The sequence below is a fragment of the Plecotus auritus genome (genome assembly GCF_963455305.1).
Source record: "Plecotus auritus genome assembly, chromosome: 8".
Taxonomy (NCBI): Eukaryota; Metazoa; Chordata; class Mammalia; order Chiroptera; family Vespertilionidae; genus Plecotus; species Plecotus auritus.
The window spans coordinates 255,547-276,141 of NC_137782.1; the positions used below are offsets into that span (position 1 = coordinate 255,547).

The window sequence follows — 20,595 nt, forward strand, 5'->3', positions numbered from 1 at the left end:
GCTTGGCTGTGTGGCCACGCGTCTCAGTGGAGGAGGCGCTGCCTGGGCCGACATTCAAACTCGTTCCCAGCCGGCCCTCGGCCTGTTCAGCAGCCAGGCCCGGCGGTCCAGGCAGAGTTGGCCGTGTACTAATGAGGTGCTGGGACATGGGCGGCTTCTCATGAGACCTCTCCCTCAGTCCTACTTGTAAATGACCCATCGGTACAAGTCAGACTTGAAAGCTGCTTCGAGGCAGCACGTCTCCTGTGGTCACAGGCTTCCTCCACCCACCCACAGGTTGGACAGCTCACCTATGTAGCTGAGGAGGACCGGAAGGAAGATCAACCCGTGCGTGGCTCCCAGGAAGACCATGGCTAAGTACATCCTGAAGTAAAATATCTGGAAGATCTGAGACTTGGCAAAGGCCAACACCACAATCCCTCCGAATTTTGTTAGTGTGATTCCACTGAATACCTAAAGGAGAGAGGGTGTTAGAACTGCTCTAATCCCCTATCCTAAGTGAACATTTCCTAATACGGGGACTTGGGGGCCTGAACCCCAGCTTTCAGAGTTCCTGCTAAGTACATTAGGTTCAACTTAAAGTTGTTTCATGTGCTGCTTGTGAGCCTGGAACAAAGGCAATGGTACAAGGTAAAAGCCGTTTCTGCATAGACACTATTCGTACGTTTCTTTATATTCTCAGGTGAAGACCAGGTTAAGTATAAAATGGTCATAAAACAAGGTTTGTGTTACTCGGTAACAGTCCTCCTTCAGTAACAAGTGGTTGGTTGGTTGGTTGAACCAGGATATGGGGTGAGTCTGCAGACACAGGACAGACCGCTCACTGGGCCCTGCTGCCCGCCCATGGCTGGCCTGGGTTCGTGGCAAAGGCTCCTGCTCGCTCACATCCACCCTGTTCTTCCTGCTTCGGCCACACGGCTGCCCCACGAGCTTTCACCCACAGGAACATGGTAAAGAAGCCCGGGGTACAGCTGTTTCATGAACTGCCTGACACCATGTCACCCCAGGAGCTGCTGCTAAGCAGAGGATGCAGATTCCCTCCTGAGCACTGGCTGGCCGGGCGGCTCAGTCCACACGGACACCCCCCCGTTACTCACGGAGCTGCCCATGTGGGAGAGCGCCGCCTCTGCACGCGCCACGCGGCTCCCCTTGGCGCTCACTGCGAAGGCCCTGGTGATGTGGGAGCAGAACTCCACCGAGATGCCGCAGCTCTGGAAGGAAGTGCCTCCTTTACGACCGCCTTTTCTGGCCGAAACCACAGGCAGCCACCCCTCCCCAGGGCACCCCGGGGGGAGGGCCCTAAGAATCCGTGTGGACGAGCCCCAAGAAGCCCCGTGACACCAGCCTGAATGCACTGGGCACTGGTGGGACCCTCGGGGAGGTGCCCAGCACCCCGGATCATCCAGCATGTCTGCTCGTCTCAGGGGAAGCGGGCACCCCGCCCCCCTCCACCCCCCCCCCACGCCTCGCACAGGCCACTCCGCCTGACGCAGTGGCCACATCTGAAGAACATGGACTGCTGCTACTTTCTGTTAATACCTGCTTGAACGCTCCCAGCGTCAAGACTAATTAATTATTAACTATGGGAAGCAAAAGGTATTGGTCAGAGAATTCCACCAGGGTGCGGGCAATATTTCTAAATAAGAAGTGACCTTGTTGCTGTCATTAGGCTACATTTTTGCAAACCCCACAGAGTAATAAAGGCAGAATATCCGCCACGCTAGACTGTGGCATCACACTTCACTGGTGCACGTGACGTCCAGTCCCTCTCACACCTGCAGCCCGCCTCCATGTGCAGGGAGAAGAGAGCTGGGCCGTCTCTCCTGGAAACGGGTCCCAGGACTCACCATGACCAGGTTGACCAGGGAGACCGCGTTCAGGCTGATGCCCCACAGCCACATGACGCCAAACATGTTGACCAGGATCATGGCGATGGTGACGCACATGATCACCGCAGACCACAGCTCGCAGCCCAGCAGCACCACGGTCACCAGGAAGATGGCCCCCAGGGACACGCAGAGGTTGAAGATGGTGTCCTCTACGATGGTCAGGTACTGCTCGTAGAAGACGTAGAACACACTGGGGGGCGGGGGAGACCATCAGCCGTCCTCCCTGGAAGCTCCACCCCCTCCTGCCGCCATGCCACCCCAGGAACAGGCGGCAGAGCCGTGCAGAACACCCCCGGGGCAGCAGGACTCGGGACAGCAACTCAGCAGGCCTGCGATGACCATTGCCCCCAAGGCCTAACCATGACCCTATGCCCGTCTTTCACATAAAGTTTTTGTTCATAATCCCAGCCTACCCTGCTTTGCAGGTTTACGAAGACTATTCCAGCGTATTTTGAAAAAACAAGTCCTGCTCTCTCCTGAGAATTACCTCAGGCCAATGGGGCCTGTGCAGGGCTGGAGAACTGATTTTCTGCCAAGGTCACAGCTCTTCCCAGGAATTAGGACATCCCTTCTGAGAAGCGTGCCCTGCCAGACAGGTCAGCACTGTCCCCTGCCGGACAGGTCAGCGCCGTCCCCTGCCATACAGGTCAGCGCCGTCCCCTGCCGGACAGGTGAGGGCCGTCCCCTGCCATACAGGTGAGGGCCGTCCCCTGCCGGACAGGTCAGGGCCGTCCCCTGCCATACAGGTGAGGGCCGTCCCCTGCCGGACAGGTCAGTGCTATCCCCTGCCATACAGGTGAGGGCAGTCCCCTGCCATACAGGTGAGGGCAGTCCCCTGCCGGACAGGTGAGGGCCGTCCCCTGCCGGACAGGTCAGTGCTATCCCCTGCCATACAGGTTAGGGCAGTCCCCTGTCAGACAGGTCAGCGCCGTCCCCTGCCATACAGGTGAGGGCCGTCCCCTGGCATACAGGTGAGGGCCGTCCCCTGCCGGACAGGTCAGCGCCATCCCCTGCCATACAGGTGAGGGCCGTCCCCTGCCGGACAGGTCAGCGCCGTCCCCTGCCATACAGGTGAGGGCTGTCCCCTGCCATACAGGTGAGGGCCGTCCCCTGCCGGACAGGTGTGGCCCGTCCCTGGGACACCCCATGTGTACAAGCCACACCCACCTGTATGGAAACACGCGGTAGTTGCTTCCTCCCTGGTTCATGGTCTGGGTGATGTTACCAGCAATGAGCCGGGCCTTTCTCAGGGCGTCGATGAAGTCGGCAGAGGTCTGGAGCACCGTGTGGTAGGTCATGAAGTAGGTGGCGCCCACACCGGTGTCGTTGCCCAGGATGTTAACAGCCGACCCGTAGGCAGCATGTCCCCTGAGAGGAGACAGTGGCGTCAGAGGGCCGCGCCCCACATGCCGCAGAGTCCGCGCAGGCGCAGGAGCCGCTGGCCGGGCGGGCTGGCTGGCTCTGCCTCAGCCACAGGGCAGGCCTCGTGGGGACGCTGAAGGACTGGCTCTTGCCTCCCTCTGGCTTCTCCCCACTCTGGCTGGTTGGTGCACAGCTGCTACCACTTCCCATCCGGCTCCGCTTGCAGCCAATGCGTTTTCCCGAGTCTGCTCAGCAATGACGTGAAACAGGAAGTGGGGAAGGCAAGCCGTGGAGTGAGGCCACGTGGGCTCGGCCTGCAGAGTAGCCTCACCATGCATGGCCCGGAACTCTCGGCAGAGTCCCTGCATTTGGGCGCAGTATCGTCTCTACGGACGGGCACACCACCGCCGACTCAGGCCGCACGAGCTGGGGAACTAAGGCGATGGTGCCTGGCATGACACCACAGAGGTGTGGCCACTGCTTCGTGCAGGCTGAGCTCACAGGGCTCATTCTGTGTAGGACAGACCCAGTCTGCACACAGACCCAGATGCACGGTCCATTTCTATTTCCCTTCATTCCCACAGAGCCTGGTACAGGTCTCGAAACAGACATGCTATCCGTGACTAACGTGTGACGGGACTCGGGACTAATCTCCTATTTCTAGGAGAAAACAGGACGTCCAGGGCCTACCTGACACACACCCTCTCCTACGAAAGCTTCCAGCCGCCCTCCCCCACCCCATGATCCCCATCTCCAGGCCAGATATCCTGCTCCTGTGGGGACTGCGGCCTGGCTGTAGGCACAGGCTGGGGAGCAGCAAAATGGGGCCCAAACCATCTAAGCCTTAGCCTAGGATGACCTCACCCGAGCAGACGCTGGCCCCTGTGCCCACAGACACGGAACAGACCACTCCCCTCTGCCCACGGACCAGCAGGAGGGCCGGGCAGCCGCCCAGGGAGCGAGTGCCCAGCCAGGATGCAGTCAGCTGGAGACAGCGAGGAGCTTCCTGGAAAGGTGTTCTGGGGTTTCTTTCTCGCCCAGAGATCAGAACAGGTGAGGAGGGCTGGAAAGAGGGCCTCTCCCACACACTGTTGCTCCCCCGCCCTCCCCGAGTTTTCTGTGCCAACAGGTGGGTGCACGTCCGCGGGGCTCACTTACCCTTTGCCACACTTGGGGTTCGGGTTGTCGGAGAGGAACATGGGCAGGAACCTCATGAAGTCTCCCCCCTGGGGCCGCTGTTTGCCCTCAGGAGTCAGAGGCCTGCAGCGGATGCAGCCAGGGTCGGCCACTAGCAGAAACGTGGGAGGAGCCAAGGAGAAGAGAATGGGTCTCCAGGTTTCCCTTTAAAACATTTATGAGAATCTTTTCCTGAACCCTTTTCCTTATCCAAAAGCTCAAGCTCCTGTGAGATTCACAGTCGGACACATTTGACTGAGGTGCCACCTCCATCTGGGCTCTAACACGTCCTTCCCTGCGTGAAGGTGTCCTGCGTGAAGGACGGCCTCGTGGGTATCAGAGCCAGGGCTCCCATGTGTTTGTCAGGGAAATCCTGGGACCTCAACTCTCAACGACCACAGGGCAGCCACAGAGCGCTGACAGGAAAGCCCGTGAGCAGCGACGGCCAGTACCCAGCAGGAGGCCATCGGTGTCGTGGGGAAAAGACGAGAAACCCCAACTCGAAACCCAGAGCTCCTGACTCAGGCCTGGCTCAGCCTGTAGCCCGGGGATGGGGAAGGGGGTGGTGCAGGCCGAGGCCGCACTGGAGAGCGATAGGCTGAGGAGGGGAGGAGACCAGTGCAGGCGGGCAATGGCAGGAACGGAGGTGAGGGCCAAGCGGTTTTCACGTCACCATGCTTTTCAGAACAGCAGGACCGACTCGGGGGCGACGTACCCGAGGCGTTGCAGAAACGCCCGGAGCCACTGTGGACCCGGCAGCACGAGGACTGCGGCTTGACCCAGTCAAAGTAGTCGTCGATCCAGGACGAGGGGGCGAAGCCGATGCGGGTGCTGCGGGGAGAGGAGCATGACCGCCCGCCCGGGAGCCCCAGCCCGGCCCTGCCCGCGACACCCAGCGTCCTGGCTGCACTCAACGCTGCTACCGGGCGGAAGGACACTGCCCTCATGGAACCTGAGCCCCAGGCGCTACGTTAGTCCTCCAAAGGCTTTGCTCAGGGAAGGCTCGCTTCAGCATACATTCTGAAACCTAATTTCCCGAGACAATCTCTTTTCAGGGAGACCTTTCAGACAGGCAGCCCGGGGTCGGGTACTGACTAGGCGTTCAGCTCGGCCGCGTCGAACAGCTGCTGCACCAGCGAGTCGTTGTTGCAGCCCATGCCCCCGCACACCAGGTTCTGCCCCTGCAGGGACCTGTAGTCCAGCCCCTCCTCCACCACGAAGTAGACGGGCGGGCCCGCGTGCAGGAACTGGCTGAGGGACCTGAAATAGTCCGTCACGTAGGAGTCCTGCAAGAAGAGGCGGCAGGATAGAGTGTGGACGTGCCGAGGGTGTCTGATGAGGTGAGGTGACGCGCCAGGAGGCGTGGAGGTTCCTGGCCGGGACGCCACCGCCCAGTCAGGACTCCCTGCACAGCTGGTCCCATTCCCACCCTCCCGGGCTCCGTGCTCCCCGCAGGTCCCGCGGTCAGGACGGCACCTCACAGGGTCAGCCTGGCTGTCGCACCTGTGGCTGTGCCCAGCACTGTCTGAGCTCAGAGTGCCAGGCCCCCCGGCAGAGCCTGTGACAGCTGAGGTCACAGGAGGCCCCATCAGCACTTGCAGGCACAGCAGACATTAACCTGAAACATCTGTGTGTGTGTTTGGAAAATGTATTCACCCCTGGCTGAGTAAGTTAAAATAAAAGGCATCTTACTTCTGGCATCGAAAGAGACTGATCCAATCCAATTTCCACCTTGTTCAGGACGGCGATGCTGAAGGAAAGAACGCCCACGAACACTGCCATCTGGAATGGGGTGGGTTACAGACAGCCACTGCTGGTTACAAGGAGCTGAATAAGCCTCAGCCCACAGAACACAGGCCTTCCTAAGCTGGACAGCAAGCGTGAGTGGCGCACCCAGCACACGGAGTGCGGGGAGTGGCTGAGTTCAGGGCGTCTAGAGTCGAACCACCTGGTTCACGGGCGGCCCCTCTGTGCACACGGGACCCAGGGAAGCGCTGAGCCTCTCTTAGCGTCCATCGCCTCAACAAACCAGGGAAACTAGGACTCCAACACCAGCCAGTTTGGTGGATTAAATGAGGAAAATCTAGGCACGATGCAGACGTTAGCCAGCACCTGCCACCAGTGCTCAGTATGCCACGGCTGCTCTTACTTCCACCGACACTGGGAACTGACGTTCTCCTAGCAGAGCAGCGACCGACAGTAGCCGGGGCACAAAGCATACAGAAACGATAAAAAGCTCTGCTGGTCGCGGGGACCAGAGATCGAGGTGCTGCAGGGGGAGGGGAGGGACGACACTTAGGGGGCAGCCCGGGAGACCCCTGGTCACGGATCTTCACTGCATGGCAGGCACGTGACTCTTCACATGGGATAAAAGGACAAGAACCAGACCCGCCCTCTCTGCCCAGTCGAAGTCCTGGTTTGGAGACTGAACTACAACTACGTGAAACACAGGAGGAACTGGGCGAAGGGAATCTGGGCCCCTGTACCTTGCAACTTAATAGGTAATTATTCCAAAATAAAAACTCAAAACCAAAGCTCTTGCTTACATCAACTGCTAAAAACATTTACGGCCTGGCCAGCGTGGCGCAGCGGTTGAGCATCGACCTATGAACCAGGAGGTCAGGGTTCGATTCCCAGTCAGGGCACATGCCCAGGTTGCAGGCTCGATCCTCAGTAGGGGGCGTGCAGGAGGCAGCCGATGGATGATTCTCTCTCATCAATGATGTTTGTATCTCTCTTTCCCTCTCCCTTCCTCTATGAAATCGGTAAAAATATATTTAAAAAAATAAAAAGTAAACACTTAGTAGTACATATTTGTCCGTATCAGCTTTGTTTCTGCACACGCAGCTGACAGCTGTCGGACTCCCACGCGTGCGGTTCTAGGAGGCACGGGACAGAGTCTGTGCCCAGAGAAAACAGGAAGGAAACCCAGCGATTCCCACCACGATCGGCCGCATCCAGGCCTTGAGCAGCAGTGGGGAGTAGGAGTCTCGGAAGAAGCGGAACAAGCAGCTCTCGGAGGCCTGGAGGCCGGCGCCATCCTCGCCGCGGACACAGCACAGGATGTCCAGCCGGTTGTTCTGAGGGACAAAGGGAGCAAAGGTCACGCTCTCCAGCGCGTCAGACTCCAGACGCAGGTGAAACAAACAGGCTGCAATCTGGTAACAACTCACCTCCTGACGCTTAACGTCCAACCCCAGGAGACTCACGAAGCAGGTGATCTGGAGCAGGAAGTCGATGAGGACGGCCATCCCAGCAAACAGCGAGAAGGTGTGCACAGCGGGCATCACCGACAGGGCTCCTGCGGGAGGCGGGTGGGAGGGAGGCGGCTGTCACTGCCACTCACAGCAGAGGGCGCTGGCGCTCCCGGGTCCATAGAACGAGAGGAGCTGCTCCCCTCCCCCCACCCTCCAAAGGGTGCTGCATCTCTGGAGGGTGCCCCAGAGCTGAGAAGAGGCTGTAAGCCTGAAGTTGTTCAAGATGCTGTCAGCATCAGAACCACCTGGGAGTTAAAAATGCAGGTTCCTGGGCTCGGCCCCATCCTGCTTAACCAAGACAGTGGGACTTCAACCCAATTCCCGTGTATCTAATAGGCTCTCTGAGCAAATGTATGCACATCAAAACTTGAGAACCACTGGACAGGCCATTTCTCACGGTGCCCTCCCTGCCCCCGTGAGAGGGACATGTTCCCCCTGCGGTTACACCATCAGCCGCTCAGCGTATCCACAGCCACAGGAGGGAGTCCACGCCCAACGCTCGGCTCTCTCTCACTGAAAGCTGGCGGCTCCGGGCCACATGAGCCTGCTTGGCCCACACTCTGTAAACCCGCCTCCAAGTTTAAAGCACTTGGACATAAAACGAGGAGCCCACGTTTAACAGTGAGTCTGCTTCTCAGTGCTGCTGAGGAACCGCACACCGGGCAGCACAGGACGTGGGCTCCGACATGCCCTGCACCCCCACCAGGTCCCCGCAGCGTCCGCCTGAGGTGCAGCAGCTGCTACTACCCTCCCACGCGCCCTGGGCTTCTCGCCCTCGAGGTGAGAGGGGAGCTAGCTGCTTTGCACCTGCACCGCGAGAGGAGCTCAGGGCGCAGGGCTCCACGGGAACGCAAACAACAGCTGGTGTGTCCGTGCTCAGAGGCTGCCCATGCTCGGCCCGTGCTCGGCCCGTGAAGACCTGGTGGCCCGCAGGCATGTGTGGGCTGTGTCTTCTCTGACTTCTGGGCGAGCCTGACCGGCCTCCTCTTCAGAGGATGAGCCGGTTTTCTCACTACACGCCAGAGGCGGGCAGAGACTCGGCCCCAGGACGGGCTGATTTCCCCAGGAGGAAGGACTATGAAAGTGCTGGTTCTGTTCCAGCTCCTCGGGCTGAGGAAAGACCTGAGAACCCAGCTTATCACACGCTGGTCCCACGAGCGGCGTGCACAGGACGACTGCCCAGGGAACAGCGCACACGCCCGCAGACGCTGCCTGTGGTTTGGAGCTGCTGTTGGAGGGCTGTTTGGAGGAGCCTGTGGCTGTGCGAGAAGCTATTTTCAAATACCAACACCTGCTGTGGGTGCCAAACAGGGGAAATGGCGGGGAGGCCAGGCACCTGGACCCCAAGACAGACACTGCCTGGCAGACTGCCGAAGGAAGACACTGGCTGGCTGACACCAGGACCGGCCCCACGCTCTGCCGCGTCCGCGAGGGCACCTCCCAGTTCAGTGCAGCTTCAGCAAGAAGAGCAGCGGGGCACGCCACACCCGGCTCCTCCCCACAGCACAGTCGGCAGAACGCGAGAGCAATTACCCAAGAAGAAGGCCACCGTCTCTGAGAAGGACGACAGGAACATGCTGGGGGCCACGTCTCCCAGGACCCGGCCCAGCTGCTGGTCCAGGGTCTCTCCTTCAAGACGTTCGTCTCTCTTTAAAAGAATGAAGCACGCAACATGAACGTTTCTCAGTCACAACGCCACCTCCTTGCTTCTGCGTTAACAGTGAAGAAAAATGGTTAGTGGCGTCTACGGACTGAATGTAATCCTTGGTGGGGGGCCCGGCAGGTCTCTGGCTATTCATTCGGGGTGTTCCTGACCCCTGGGCTAGGTGACAGGTGAGGCTCCAGCAAAGGCTGGGTCACTTTGGAGGAAAACACATGGGGTGCAGGCTGCAGGCGGCCGATCATGAAATGACGTGCCACTTACAGGCCACTGAGTCCCACGCAGGGAAGGCGACGGACAAGGGCGGGGCCAGGTAAGAACAGTGATGGAGACGGTTTCTACCCTGGCAGGTCCTGTGCTGACCTGCAATCCTGACAGTGGCACCTCTGACAACCTTTCCTCCTACACTACACGGAGAACCACTTTCATAGCACCTGTACCCAAAACATTCTCAACAGCCTGTTAGCCCTTTCTGCATGTGTAGAAGGTGTCCCCAAAAATGTATGCACACACTTTCGATAATTATAAAGGCAGTGTTTTAAAAAATTCACTTCATTTTCCAACGTAATAAAATCAGCTGTTAAAGTGTGTACGTAGTATACATTTTTTTGAGACACTCTGTATGGAACATGTTTAAAATCAGATTCTCAGTTTATCATACCAACCAGAGGGGAGGTGAGCGCTCATGGAGCTCGCCCGTCAGCTGCCACGCTCTGTGAGACGCGAGACCCACCTGGTAGGTCTGGACCAGAATGAAGATGTTGTCCACCCCGACCGCCAGCACCAGGAAGGGGATGACCTCGATCACAATGAGGGTGAGGGGAACCCCGACGTAGCTGAAGATGCCCAGCGAGCAGGCCACCGAGCTCAGCACGATCAAGATGCCTGCGATGCCCAGGGAGACCTTGGAATCCACCTGAGAGGCAACAAAGACACGCGGCCGTCAGCGCGCCCTGTCCTACCTGCCACTCAAGTCCTCGTCTCCACCCGCTACACAGGACGGCCCATCTGGAGCTAAAAGCTCAACTCCCAGTTTGAGGAAAAATAAGAAAAACTGTCTAAGTCTTCCTAAAGAAGTTATATGATGAGCTTCCATTCGTAGGTGATAAGTAGACAAATTAGAAAAACTTGGACCATGTGAAATAAATTTTAAGTTGAAGATAAACCAAAAAGTTGGAACTGAGGAAAATAAACGCAGGGAATAGGGACTGTTACCTACAGCTGAAAAAGCACAGGGGAATGTGAGGCGGGTTTGAACATGACAAATTAAGATTAACTAGCGGCAAAAAGAGGGCCCAGGCTGCACCCTCCCCTCCTAACAACACAGACACCCACACCTCCGCCCCGAGGCCCTCACCAGGAGCCTGCTGCAGCTCCGGATGTGCCCCAAGGCCATGGAGATGTACAGAAACATGACAGCATAGCTGGTCACCACGGTGGCGAGGTCACTGTTGCTCTCACGGTTCAGTTCATCTTCGATACTTCGCTCAGCAGTGAAGGAAATGGTGAGGTTTGGGTTCTTGTAGTTTTTCACAAAATTAATAAACCTAAGAAGTACGAAGAATTTTATATTTTTAGTTAAAACTGAGTGAAAGCAAAGTGAGGGACTTCTTCCCAACTTTAAAAAAAGTTTTTTAAATTTTTATTTATTAACTTTTTCAGAGAGGAAAACAGAGACTGACTTATTGTTCCACTTATTCACACACTTGTGGGATGATTCCTGTATGAGCCCTGAGAACTGAACCCTGGCATCTGGGGACGACTGAGTCACCCAGCCGGGGCTCCCAGCTTCTGTGACAGAAAGCCTCGCTTACGTAACCTTCTCTGCATTCAGACCTTCTCCGCTGGAGACGGGAGGGAGGCAGTGCCAGACATGCTAAGTTTTCTGCCATTGAAATCGGTTTGGAACAAGTTCGGAAATCAGTTCCTGGTCTCATTCTCTTTTACTAGAAACATTCTAAGTGACGTACTGTGCACTGCGACAAAGACGCATGCTCGTGAAGTGGAACTGAAAAGCTGACCTACAGGTTGAAGCAGCCCTAACAGCCTGGCCGACTCCTGTGCAGGGTGGGAAGTTGATTCTGACATTCCCAGGGAATCGCAGGCCCAGAAGGGCTAAACCTGCTATTTCAAGAACCAGCCGGAGGGTCTGCATGTCCTGACTTCAAGCTCATCACGAAGCGAGCTGAAGGAGCAGAACCCGAGTCCACCTCCTCCTCAACAGAGAAGCCAACAGCGGAAAAGAATAACCTTTCCAGCAAATGGTCTGGGACACTGGAGAGCCACATGTTGAACCTTTACCTCACGCCATTTCCAAAAACGAACTCGAAAGGTCCCAAGACCTAATGTGAGAGCTAACACAACCAAACTCTGAGAAAAGCAGACATAAATCTCCACGTCCTGGGGTTAGGTTTCCTAGCCATGACACAAAAAGTACGCGCAGCGAAAGAAAAAGTGGATAAATTGGACTTCATCCAGTTAAAAACTGCTGTGTCTCAGAGGACACCATCGAGAACGCAAAACAACAAAAACAAAAATGAGAGAAAACACTTGGAAATCATGTATCTGATAAGGGACTTGTAGACTATGTAGGAATTCTTATACTTCAATAATGAAAATGCAATGACCAGCTAAAGAGGATAAAGAACGTGAGTACACATCTCTCTGAGGCGGCAATGCAGACGGCAGCAAGAGCGGGAAGAGGTGCTGGAGTCGTCAGGCACCAGGAAACCACCTCAAAGCTGCAGTGAGATCTCCCGTCTCACCCACAGTCAGCAGTGACAGGTGCTGACGAGGACGGGGACTTGAAACCACCACACACTGCGGTGGAAGGGCAAAATGGTGCAGTCACTTTGGCAAACAGCCTGGCAGTTCCTCAGAGAGTGACATGTGACCCGCCCATCCTCATCGTAGCACACACCCGAGAGAAATAAAAAGTTCCCACAGAAACTGGTGTACAAACGGCTACAGCAGCGTTATTCACAACTGTCACGAGGCAGCAACGCCCGCCTGCCTCGGCGGGTGAATGGATACCAGAACCCGCTATGTCCACAGGGTGGACCGTCACTCGGCCGCAGGAAGGGAAGCAGGACTGGCACGTGCCACAACCTGGATTAACCTTGACAACATTTTGCTACATGGAAGATGCCAGACACAGAATACCACACGTATGATTCCACTCACATACACAAGTCCAGGATAGGAAAACTCATGGGGACAGAAAGCAGTTAGTGGCTGCACAGGCTGGGAGGTGGGAGGACGAGAGGGTGGGGGATGGTCGCTAAAGGTGCGGGGCTGCGTTCTGATGTGAAGAACATCCTACCTTGGGCTGTGGCGATGGCTGCACATCACCTGTGACTATATGAGAGCTACTGAACTGAACGCTCTAAGGGAGTGAAATGCACGTGTGTGGATCACGTCTCAATAAAGCGGTTTCTTAGAAGAATGCACTGGCCCTAACCGGTGTGGCTCAGTGGATAGAGAGTTGGCCTGCGGACTGAAGGGTCCCAGGTTCGATTCCGGTCAAGGGCACGTACCTTGGTTGCGAGCACATCCCCAGTGGGAGGTGTGCAGGAGGCAGCTGGTGGATGTTTCTCTCTCATCGATGTTTCTAACTCTCTGTCCCTCTCCCTTCCTCTCTGTAAAATATCAATAAAATATATTTAAAAAAATAAAAAGAATGCACTGGATGCAGAGGATGAAGCGAGTCACAGCCCGTCCTCCTCATGTCGCCGCTCCCTGGAGGCTGCGAACACGGTGACACCGTCCCGGACGGCTTTCTGGGCGTGGGCAGCAGGGGCAGCTTATGCTTGCTTACGCGTGCCGACCGCGCATTTTATTCAGCGCATCCTGAACCACTTATCACCTGTCCTCAGTGACCGCGACGTTCTCTACGGTACGTATCCCCTCCTAGGAACGCACATCCAGCTCGCTCCCCGCTTTCGCTGTGAGGACAGGATGAAGGGAATTTCTGCATAGACGCTCTCGTGTAGGCGGTCTGTTCACACCATGTTTTGGGGACATTTACTCCCAGAGCTCACTGGTAACGAGTGGAAAGACATCACTCGCATCGGGTGCGGCTAGTTTAGCGGAGGAGACCCAGGTGGTCCCTGCGGGCGCCCCGCTTCCCACAGCCCGGCGACCACTCACTCTCTTTCCCAGGCCTGGGCCCGCTGGAGCTTCTCCGTGTCGTTGTAGTAGTTATTGACAGGAAAGGTCATCACCAGGGCGGTGGCGTTATTGTAGTTTTGACCTAGAAAGGAAAAATGTGGATCGACAAGGTTACAAGCTGGCAGAGAAGTGGGTAAGTGCAAGGGGCAGCGAGAGGACAGCGGCGACGTCTCCCGGCTGCAGACGCCGCCCTATGCTCTCGGAACAGGAGCTCCTGACACGGTGCCTGCGCAGCATGGAGAACAAAGGAAACGGCTCCCGAGCGGAAGCAGGCACAAACTGCCGTTCGGGACGATGCCTTTTTATTTATTCCGCAGCGCACGTTCCAACAGGGCCGAACGGCGCTCAGCGAACATCCCTCTCCTTCCTCTACTCGCTCTCTCTTGGCCCTGCCCATCCTGGGTCTCCTGCCAGAGACACTCCACAGAGGCACAAGCAAACACCTATATCCTTCCCCTCCTTCTCTTTTACACAACAGCCGTGTGCTGTTCTGCACATTATGCTTTTAAATCTGTATCTTGAGACTGTTTCCTTTTAGTACAGAAAGAGCTTCCTTATTCTTTTTTCTGCTGTACAGTATTTTCTAGTATAATTGAACCAATCTCCCACTGATGGGTATTTTTACAGTTTTTAAAATCATCAACAAAGTTACTACAAGGACTAACCTCCTATTTTTAATATGCAAAGTACCTATGCGTAGAGTCAATTCTTACAATCACCGAATCAAAACGTTTGTGCATTTCTAATTTTGACTGATTCTCCCACATTGCCCACCAAAACTGCTACCCTATTTTTCATTCAACAAAATATTTACTGAGACCACTTTTGTGCCCGGCAGGACTTAAGTACCATGGACACATCAGCGAACAAAAGAGATGAGACCCCTGCCTTTTCCTGGACTTTATATTCTAAGCACAGTTTACATTCCCCACCTGTGGCTTCCCCTGCTGACCCGTCGAGTTCCGAGCTCTGTGCCCTTGCTCACCTGCTGGGCAGGAAGGCTGAGTGCTGCCTAGGAGTGGGGGGAGCGTTCCCTCTGTAACGTAAGCCACTTCTGTTCCTTCTCGTGTTAACGCTCATAAGGCTTCCCTCCTTCTTTTTCAAAGAGCTCTTTATATATGGAAGAAATGCTATTATGTATACTAACTTTTCTCCAGCTTATTGCTTTTATTGTTTAAAACCTTATGACGTTCGCTCTCCATGTAGGAATTCAGAGTTCTCACGCAGTCAAATCCATCAGTGATTCCTGTGACAGCTTTGAGATTTATCTTGCTAGAAATGCCTTCTCCATTTAAAAATTGTTTTTAAAAATTCCTCATGTATTTTCCTCTGGTCCTTTAATAGTTTCCCTTCTTACATTTCAACCTGGGGTCCACCTGGAATTTATTTTGGTGGAAGGAATACGGTGGAGATCAAATTTAATCTGACGGCTGTGACGAGCAAACTGGTGCCCCCGTCGCTCCCACCATAGAAATGGCACTTTATTATGGCAGAGCAGGGCTTCAACGCAGATCACAGCTGCCAAGGAAACAGTCCGCCTCGGCACGAGGGTGGAGAAAACCCACAGAGTCGCCGTTGAGTCAGCACCCAGGGCCGTGCCACCCGTCCCGAGGTGCTACGGGACCAGCAAAGAGCAAGCCAACTGCCTGCTCCTCCTACCTTAATGTGTCCGAGTTCCTAGCCAATTGGTTCAGAAAGGGAAGAACCCACCAGTGTTCTGGGTCCCCCCACCTTCCACGGCGTCTCTTCCCGTTCCCGGGGTTCTCAGCCTGAGGTCCCCGATCCCGTGGGGTCCTACAGGTGAGCTCCTAGGGTTTCGGGAGCGCCCTGAAGCTGCCCTGCATGCTGTGCGATGTATGCAATTACATTATCCTGGGGACACGCCCTTTTCACGGCTTCCTAAAGTGTGACCTCAAAACCGGCTGACACTGCCCACTTCCTACATCCAGAAAAACCCCAACCCACAGGAGATACTGCATTTGGGATTTAGGAAACAGGAAATTAACACGAGTGTCCATGTGTAAAGCCTTTATGACTTCCACAGGACTGTCAATCAAAGGCCAGGTCCACCTCTCACTCACCGTCATAGCCTCCCAGCACCAGCCACGGGAACACGGGCCCCCCAAACGTCCCCAGGCAGGGGTCGTGCAGCAGGCTGGTGTCGTTCAGCGAGGCAGGGGCCCTGCGAGGAGACAGCCTGTTAGAACCAGCCTGGGCCACCCGAGGCCGACCCCTTATGCACCTGGCTGTTGACCAGGCTATGTTTAGGAACACGGACAGACAGAACGTAAGGTCACCACTCCCGGCGCGGAGTCAGAGCCTACTCCTGAGACGTGGTGCCCGCCAAGGTGGCCCAGGGCACCTCCCCGGGTGAAGAACACCCTGGTGACGTCTGATGGGCTGAACAGGTGTGGCCAGGCCAGGACACAGGGCTGGCCGCCCAGCACAGCCTCCCCTGACTGCCTGAATTATGAACACTGCCAGCCAGACACGCCTCCTGCCCGAATCTAAACCTGCCCCGCCGGCCGCCCTCGGCAAGGGGACGCTGCCCGGTTCAAGACCATTCCTGTCCTAACGTAAACATATGTGAACGGTAAGGAAAGCACTGCAGCGCGGACGTTTGTGTGTGTGGCTGTGACAGACGGTGCCACGTGTTATCATCCAGACACGAGCTTTGGCAGAGACACCTGCTGCTCCTCGATGACACACAGACGCTCACCTGGGCCTGGACTCGCCGCTCCATCCACTGTGGACTCTTTTCCTCCGAGTTCACCGGCTCCCCCTTCCTCTCCCTCTGAGCAGGCCCCACTCCTAGAGCCGGCCACCCTGCCTGCCCGCCTGGCTCACCTTCCGCACGCCCGCCTCTGCCTGGCACCGGGCTGCGTCCCTGCCCCCTCCGTTGGGACATCTGCCTCTGTGCTCACCCAGGCTCCAGGCCCACATGGGGTGCAGCAGCAGCAAGTGCTCGGATGTCGGTGGGGGAGCGAGCGAGCGACCTGACACGTACCGGACACAGTACAGCAGGTGCGTGTGGTAATCCGCATAGGTGTAGAAGTCGTCCCCGATGGTGCGGTCCAGCATGGAGTGGCTGTTCTGGAAGTAGTTTAACACACTCAGAACGGTGCAGTTCTTGTTATACGGAGAGAGCGGGGCCAAGCAGATGTCCTGAAGGGTCACCGTCTCGTTGTTGTAAGATGCAGTGATGTGTTCAATGGCTGTTTGTAAGTCAAGAACCTGAAACAAGATACAAATCCAGAAACATGTCAGACTCTCTCAGGGTTTGCCTCATCCCTGCTGCAGAGGGGTCAGAAGATAGAGCACTTGGGAGAAACCCTTCCTAAGACGGAGCAGAGCAGACAAGGGCACACCGTGGTGAGGCATCTGATGACACCCAAGACGGCAAACTGGGATGGGGACCCTATATCGAGGCGTCCAGAGAGATGGGGAGGCGACCCCATCACCAGGCAGAGCACATGAGCCTCATCCCTCACACCCTTCTCCAGCAGGGCCAGCAGTGACCGGCAATGAGCAGCAGTGACTGGCAGTGAGCGTCAGTGAGCAGCAGTGACCGGCAGTGAGAGGCAGTGAGCAGCAGTGACCGGCAGTGAGCAGCAGTGACCGGCAGTGACCAGCAGTGAGTGGCAGTGAGCGGCAGTGACCGGCAGTGACCGGCAGGGAGCAGCAGGCCTTCTCCTCTGACACTCCTCTCACACCAACACCCCCTGAAGCCCAACGTTTAATGCCGTTGAGCAACCACTGATTAAACAGGAGGCGGGAGCCCTAACCGGTGTGGCTCAGTGGATAGAGCGTCGGCCTGCAGACTGAAGGGTCCCAGGTTCGATTCCGGTCAAGGGCATGTACCTTGGTTGCAGACACATCCCCAGTGGGAGGTGTGCAGGAGGCAGCTGATGGATGTTTCTCTCTCATCGATGTTTCTAACTCTCTCTCCCTCTCCCTTCCTCTCTGTAAAAAATCAATAAAATATATTTTAAAAAAATAAATAAATAAACAAACAAACAGGAGGCGGGAGGCAGTGTGTCCACAGGCACATTTCTCCGGGGCCAGCGCGATGGGGAGAACAGAGGGATCTCGTCCCGGACGCCTCAGCAGCTGCAGCCAGTGGCACCATCACCGCTGAGGGCAGAGCCGTGGCCGCTCTGCCCAGGGCCCAGACCCAGGACAGACGGGCTCAGGCCTCTGGGTCCTAACGCATTACCTGTAACTGCCCCGGGGGATTCCCAGGTTCCCAAGGGGAACTGGACCGCCGTCTCTTCAGTACAGAAATACTCACCCCAGCTTCTAGAAAGAAGCGAGACCTGCCTCATGCAGCACATACAGCAGCGCGTTTTTCATGCAGTTCAACACCTGTCACGCACCTTCTTGAGCACTCGCGTTACTTTCACCATGAAGAGTTAACACCCCACCACCGCCAGCCCCGAGCTCACACCCAGAGCTGGTGGTGAAGCCGCAAACCACCGTGTCCCCTGGACCGATGTCTGCCAAGCGCAGGTTACCTGGTGCAGAATCCCTCTGTCAAGTGGAGGTCCGAAGGGCACGTCGGACCCCGAGGGGTACGGCTGGTAAATGTGCACGTCGGTGTGTGGCGCCTGGATGATGAGCTGCTCCGTGCGGAAGAAAGGCCCAAAGTGGGTGTCAAAGAACTCCTTCTCCAGGCGCGCCTGGCTGCTGGGGGCCGACCAGAGGTCCACGGGGCTGGTGGTCACGCGGACGAACGCCAGGCCCGAGGAGCAGGCGGCGATGAAGGCCAGGGAGAAGGAAATGACACAGCCGGGGTTCCGGACGCAGAAGGAGCCCCACCTGGTGAAGAGCCGCCTCAAGCAGCCCTCGAAGGCGGCGCCGAGCGGGTCGCAGCAGGAGGTCTCCCCTGGAGGAGAGGGGGGTGGGGGGGGGCTGGTGAGGGGAGGCCGCCCCTGGAGGAGAGCGGGGTGGGGGGGGGGGGCTGGTGAGGGGAGGCCTCCCCTGGAGGAGAGCGGGGTGGAGGGGGCTGGTGAGGGGAGGGCTCCCCTGGAGGAGAGGGGGGGGCTGGTGAGGGGAGGCCTCCCCTGGAGGAGAGGGGGGTGGGGGGGGGGCTGGTGAGGGGAGGGCTCCCCTGGAGGAGAGGGGAGGGGGCTGGTGAGGGGAGGCCACCCCTGGAGGAGAGGGGAGGGGCTGGTGAGGGGAGGCCTCCCCTGGAGGAGAGGGGAGGGGGCTGGTGAGGGGAGGCCACCCCTGGAGGAGAGGGGAGGGGCTGGTGAGGGGAGGGCTCCCCTGGAGGAGAGGGGAGGGGGCTGGTGAGGGGAGGCCACCCCTGGAGGAGAGGGGAGGGGCTGGTGAGGGGAGGCCTCCCCTGGAGGAGAGGGGAGGGGGCTGGTGAGGGGAGGCCACCCCTGGAGGAGAGGGGGGTGGGGGGGGGCTGGTGAGGGGAGGCCTCCCCTGGAGGAGAGGGGAGGGGGCTGGTGAGGGGAGGCCTCCCCTGGAGGAGAGGGGAGGGGGCTGGTGAGGGGAGGCCACCCCTGGAGGAGAGGGGAGGGGGCTGGTGAGGGCCAGGCCATCCCTGAACGTCGGGCAGGGCAAGCATCAGCTACGCCTCCACCTGGCGGGAGTCCTGCCTGCACCTCCCCGTGCACCGGCCCTCAGCGTCCTACCTGCTCTGAAGGCCACCCTTCCTGCCTGCCCTCCATGACCGCCATGCCCACCCCACGAGGTCGGATGCTCAGGTACCCGCCTCTGGAAGGCCAGCTCTCTAGCACCCCGAGCTCAGCAGCTCTTTAACCTTCCCTGCTGCTCCCGCCTCATTCCTGGTCAGCACCCAGCTCTGCCCCGCCCTCCGTCCCACTGGTCACCCACCCACAGTCCCCGCACTCGGTCCCACCCTCGGTCCCGCCCTCGGTCCCTGCCCACGGCACCCACCCACAGTCCCCACCCTCGGTCCCCATGGCTGCGGGTAATTACTTGGCTCCGTCCTGCCGCCCACTAGCCTGTAATGCACGCAGCAGGGCCTGTCTGTCCTGCTCAGAACTGTCCTCAGCCCGCGCACACCCTGTCCCCACAGGCGAATAAACATCCACACCAACGCAACCCAAACCCGTTCGTTCAAGTCCAAGGTGCCTACCTGTGTCGCTGACGTTTATCGGGAAGGCTATGCTGCTATCGATGGGGGTGTACTCGGAGACAAAGTACCGCTTTCTGGAAAGGGAAAGCACGTGAGTAGTGTCAGGGATTTCAGCACAAGGAGGTCCTGACATTCCCGCTCAACACTGACTTCCTCATCCACGGTCCTCTCCCCCTAAGTTCACAGAGTGCGCTCAGAGCGTCCATGTGTCTCCCCCAAGACACTGATCAACGACGGAGAGAAACAGTAACTCCACAGCGGAGAGCCTGGAGACACCTCCGTCACCAGTGCTCACGGGGAGCACCCCCAGGAAGGGGACTCGTCACATCACGTGCCCCCGCAGGACATGCTGAGGGAGATGCAACAGCAGGTCTGTGAGGTTCCTCGTCAAATCCACAGCCTCACCCAACCATGAGGGTATCGCGGTAAAGCCGAATCGAGGGACATTCTACAAACAACTGACCAGGACTCGCCCAAAGTGCCGAAGTCATAAAAGGGAAAGACTGAGGCACCTGTCACAGGCCCGAGGGGACAGGGAACACAGAAGGGATGCAGTGTGGGGCCCGAAACAGGGAAACGGGTCGGTTTTCACATTGTCTGTAGCTTAGCTAATATCACCCCACTGTCATTCATTGGCTTTGGTGATTATAACCGATGGGTTATGTAAGCTGCAACGTTAGGGGAAGCTGGGTAAAGGATAAAGTATGAACTAAGACCACACACAGCACATCTTTGTACCTTTTTCCTAAGTCTAAAATTATTTTAAAATAAAAAGTTAAATAAAATAAACTGTCCTAAATCAAGATGCACATATTGCACTTAAATAAATTTGAATCAGATTAGGTTCTGAAGACTTTCTGTTGAAGAATGGGTGGTCACTGCACGGTGCTAATTCACACGTCCTTTTGAATCATCAGTGAAATCAGCTTCTAACGTCCCAGTGTCTGCACAGGCCCCGATGGTTTCCTG

The 20,595-nt window shown here is 57.0% G+C and overlaps 1 protein-coding gene across 3 annotated transcripts in view; it reads right to left on the reverse strand.

Moving 5' to 3' along the window:
- The window catches only part of NPC1 (NPC intracellular cholesterol transporter 1), a 43,386-nt gene that overhangs the window by 1,097 nt on the left and 21,694 nt on the right, over nt 1-20,595 (reverse strand). For all 3 annotated transcript variants that reach the window (XM_080686791.1, XM_080686792.1, XM_080686793.1), the window contains 18 exons: nt 19,627-19,700; nt 18,029-18,399; nt 16,522-16,748; nt 15,596-15,696; nt 13,494-13,596; nt 10,702-10,891; nt 10,078-10,260; nt 9,218-9,332; nt 7,601-7,728; nt 7,370-7,507; nt 6,120-6,209; nt 5,523-5,713; nt 5,143-5,258; nt 4,410-4,539; nt 3,057-3,257; nt 1,848-2,079; nt 1,098-1,211; nt 291-453 (listed from right to left, as the gene is read on the reverse strand). In XM_080686791.1, the coding sequence (XP_080542917.1) occupies nt 291-453; nt 1,098-1,211; nt 1,848-2,079; nt 3,057-3,257; nt 4,410-4,539; nt 5,143-5,258; nt 5,523-5,713; nt 6,120-6,209; nt 7,370-7,507; nt 7,601-7,728; nt 9,218-9,332; nt 10,078-10,260; nt 10,702-10,891; nt 13,494-13,596; nt 15,596-15,696; nt 16,522-16,748; nt 18,029-18,399; nt 19,627-19,700 (2,867 nt within the window). The remainder of the gene's footprint in view (nt 1-290; nt 454-1,097; nt 1,212-1,847; nt 2,080-3,056; nt 3,258-4,409; nt 4,540-5,142; nt 5,259-5,522; nt 5,714-6,119; nt 6,210-7,369; nt 7,508-7,600; nt 7,729-9,217; nt 9,333-10,077; nt 10,261-10,701; nt 10,892-13,493; nt 13,597-15,595; nt 15,697-16,521; nt 16,749-18,028; nt 18,400-19,626; nt 19,701-20,595) is intronic.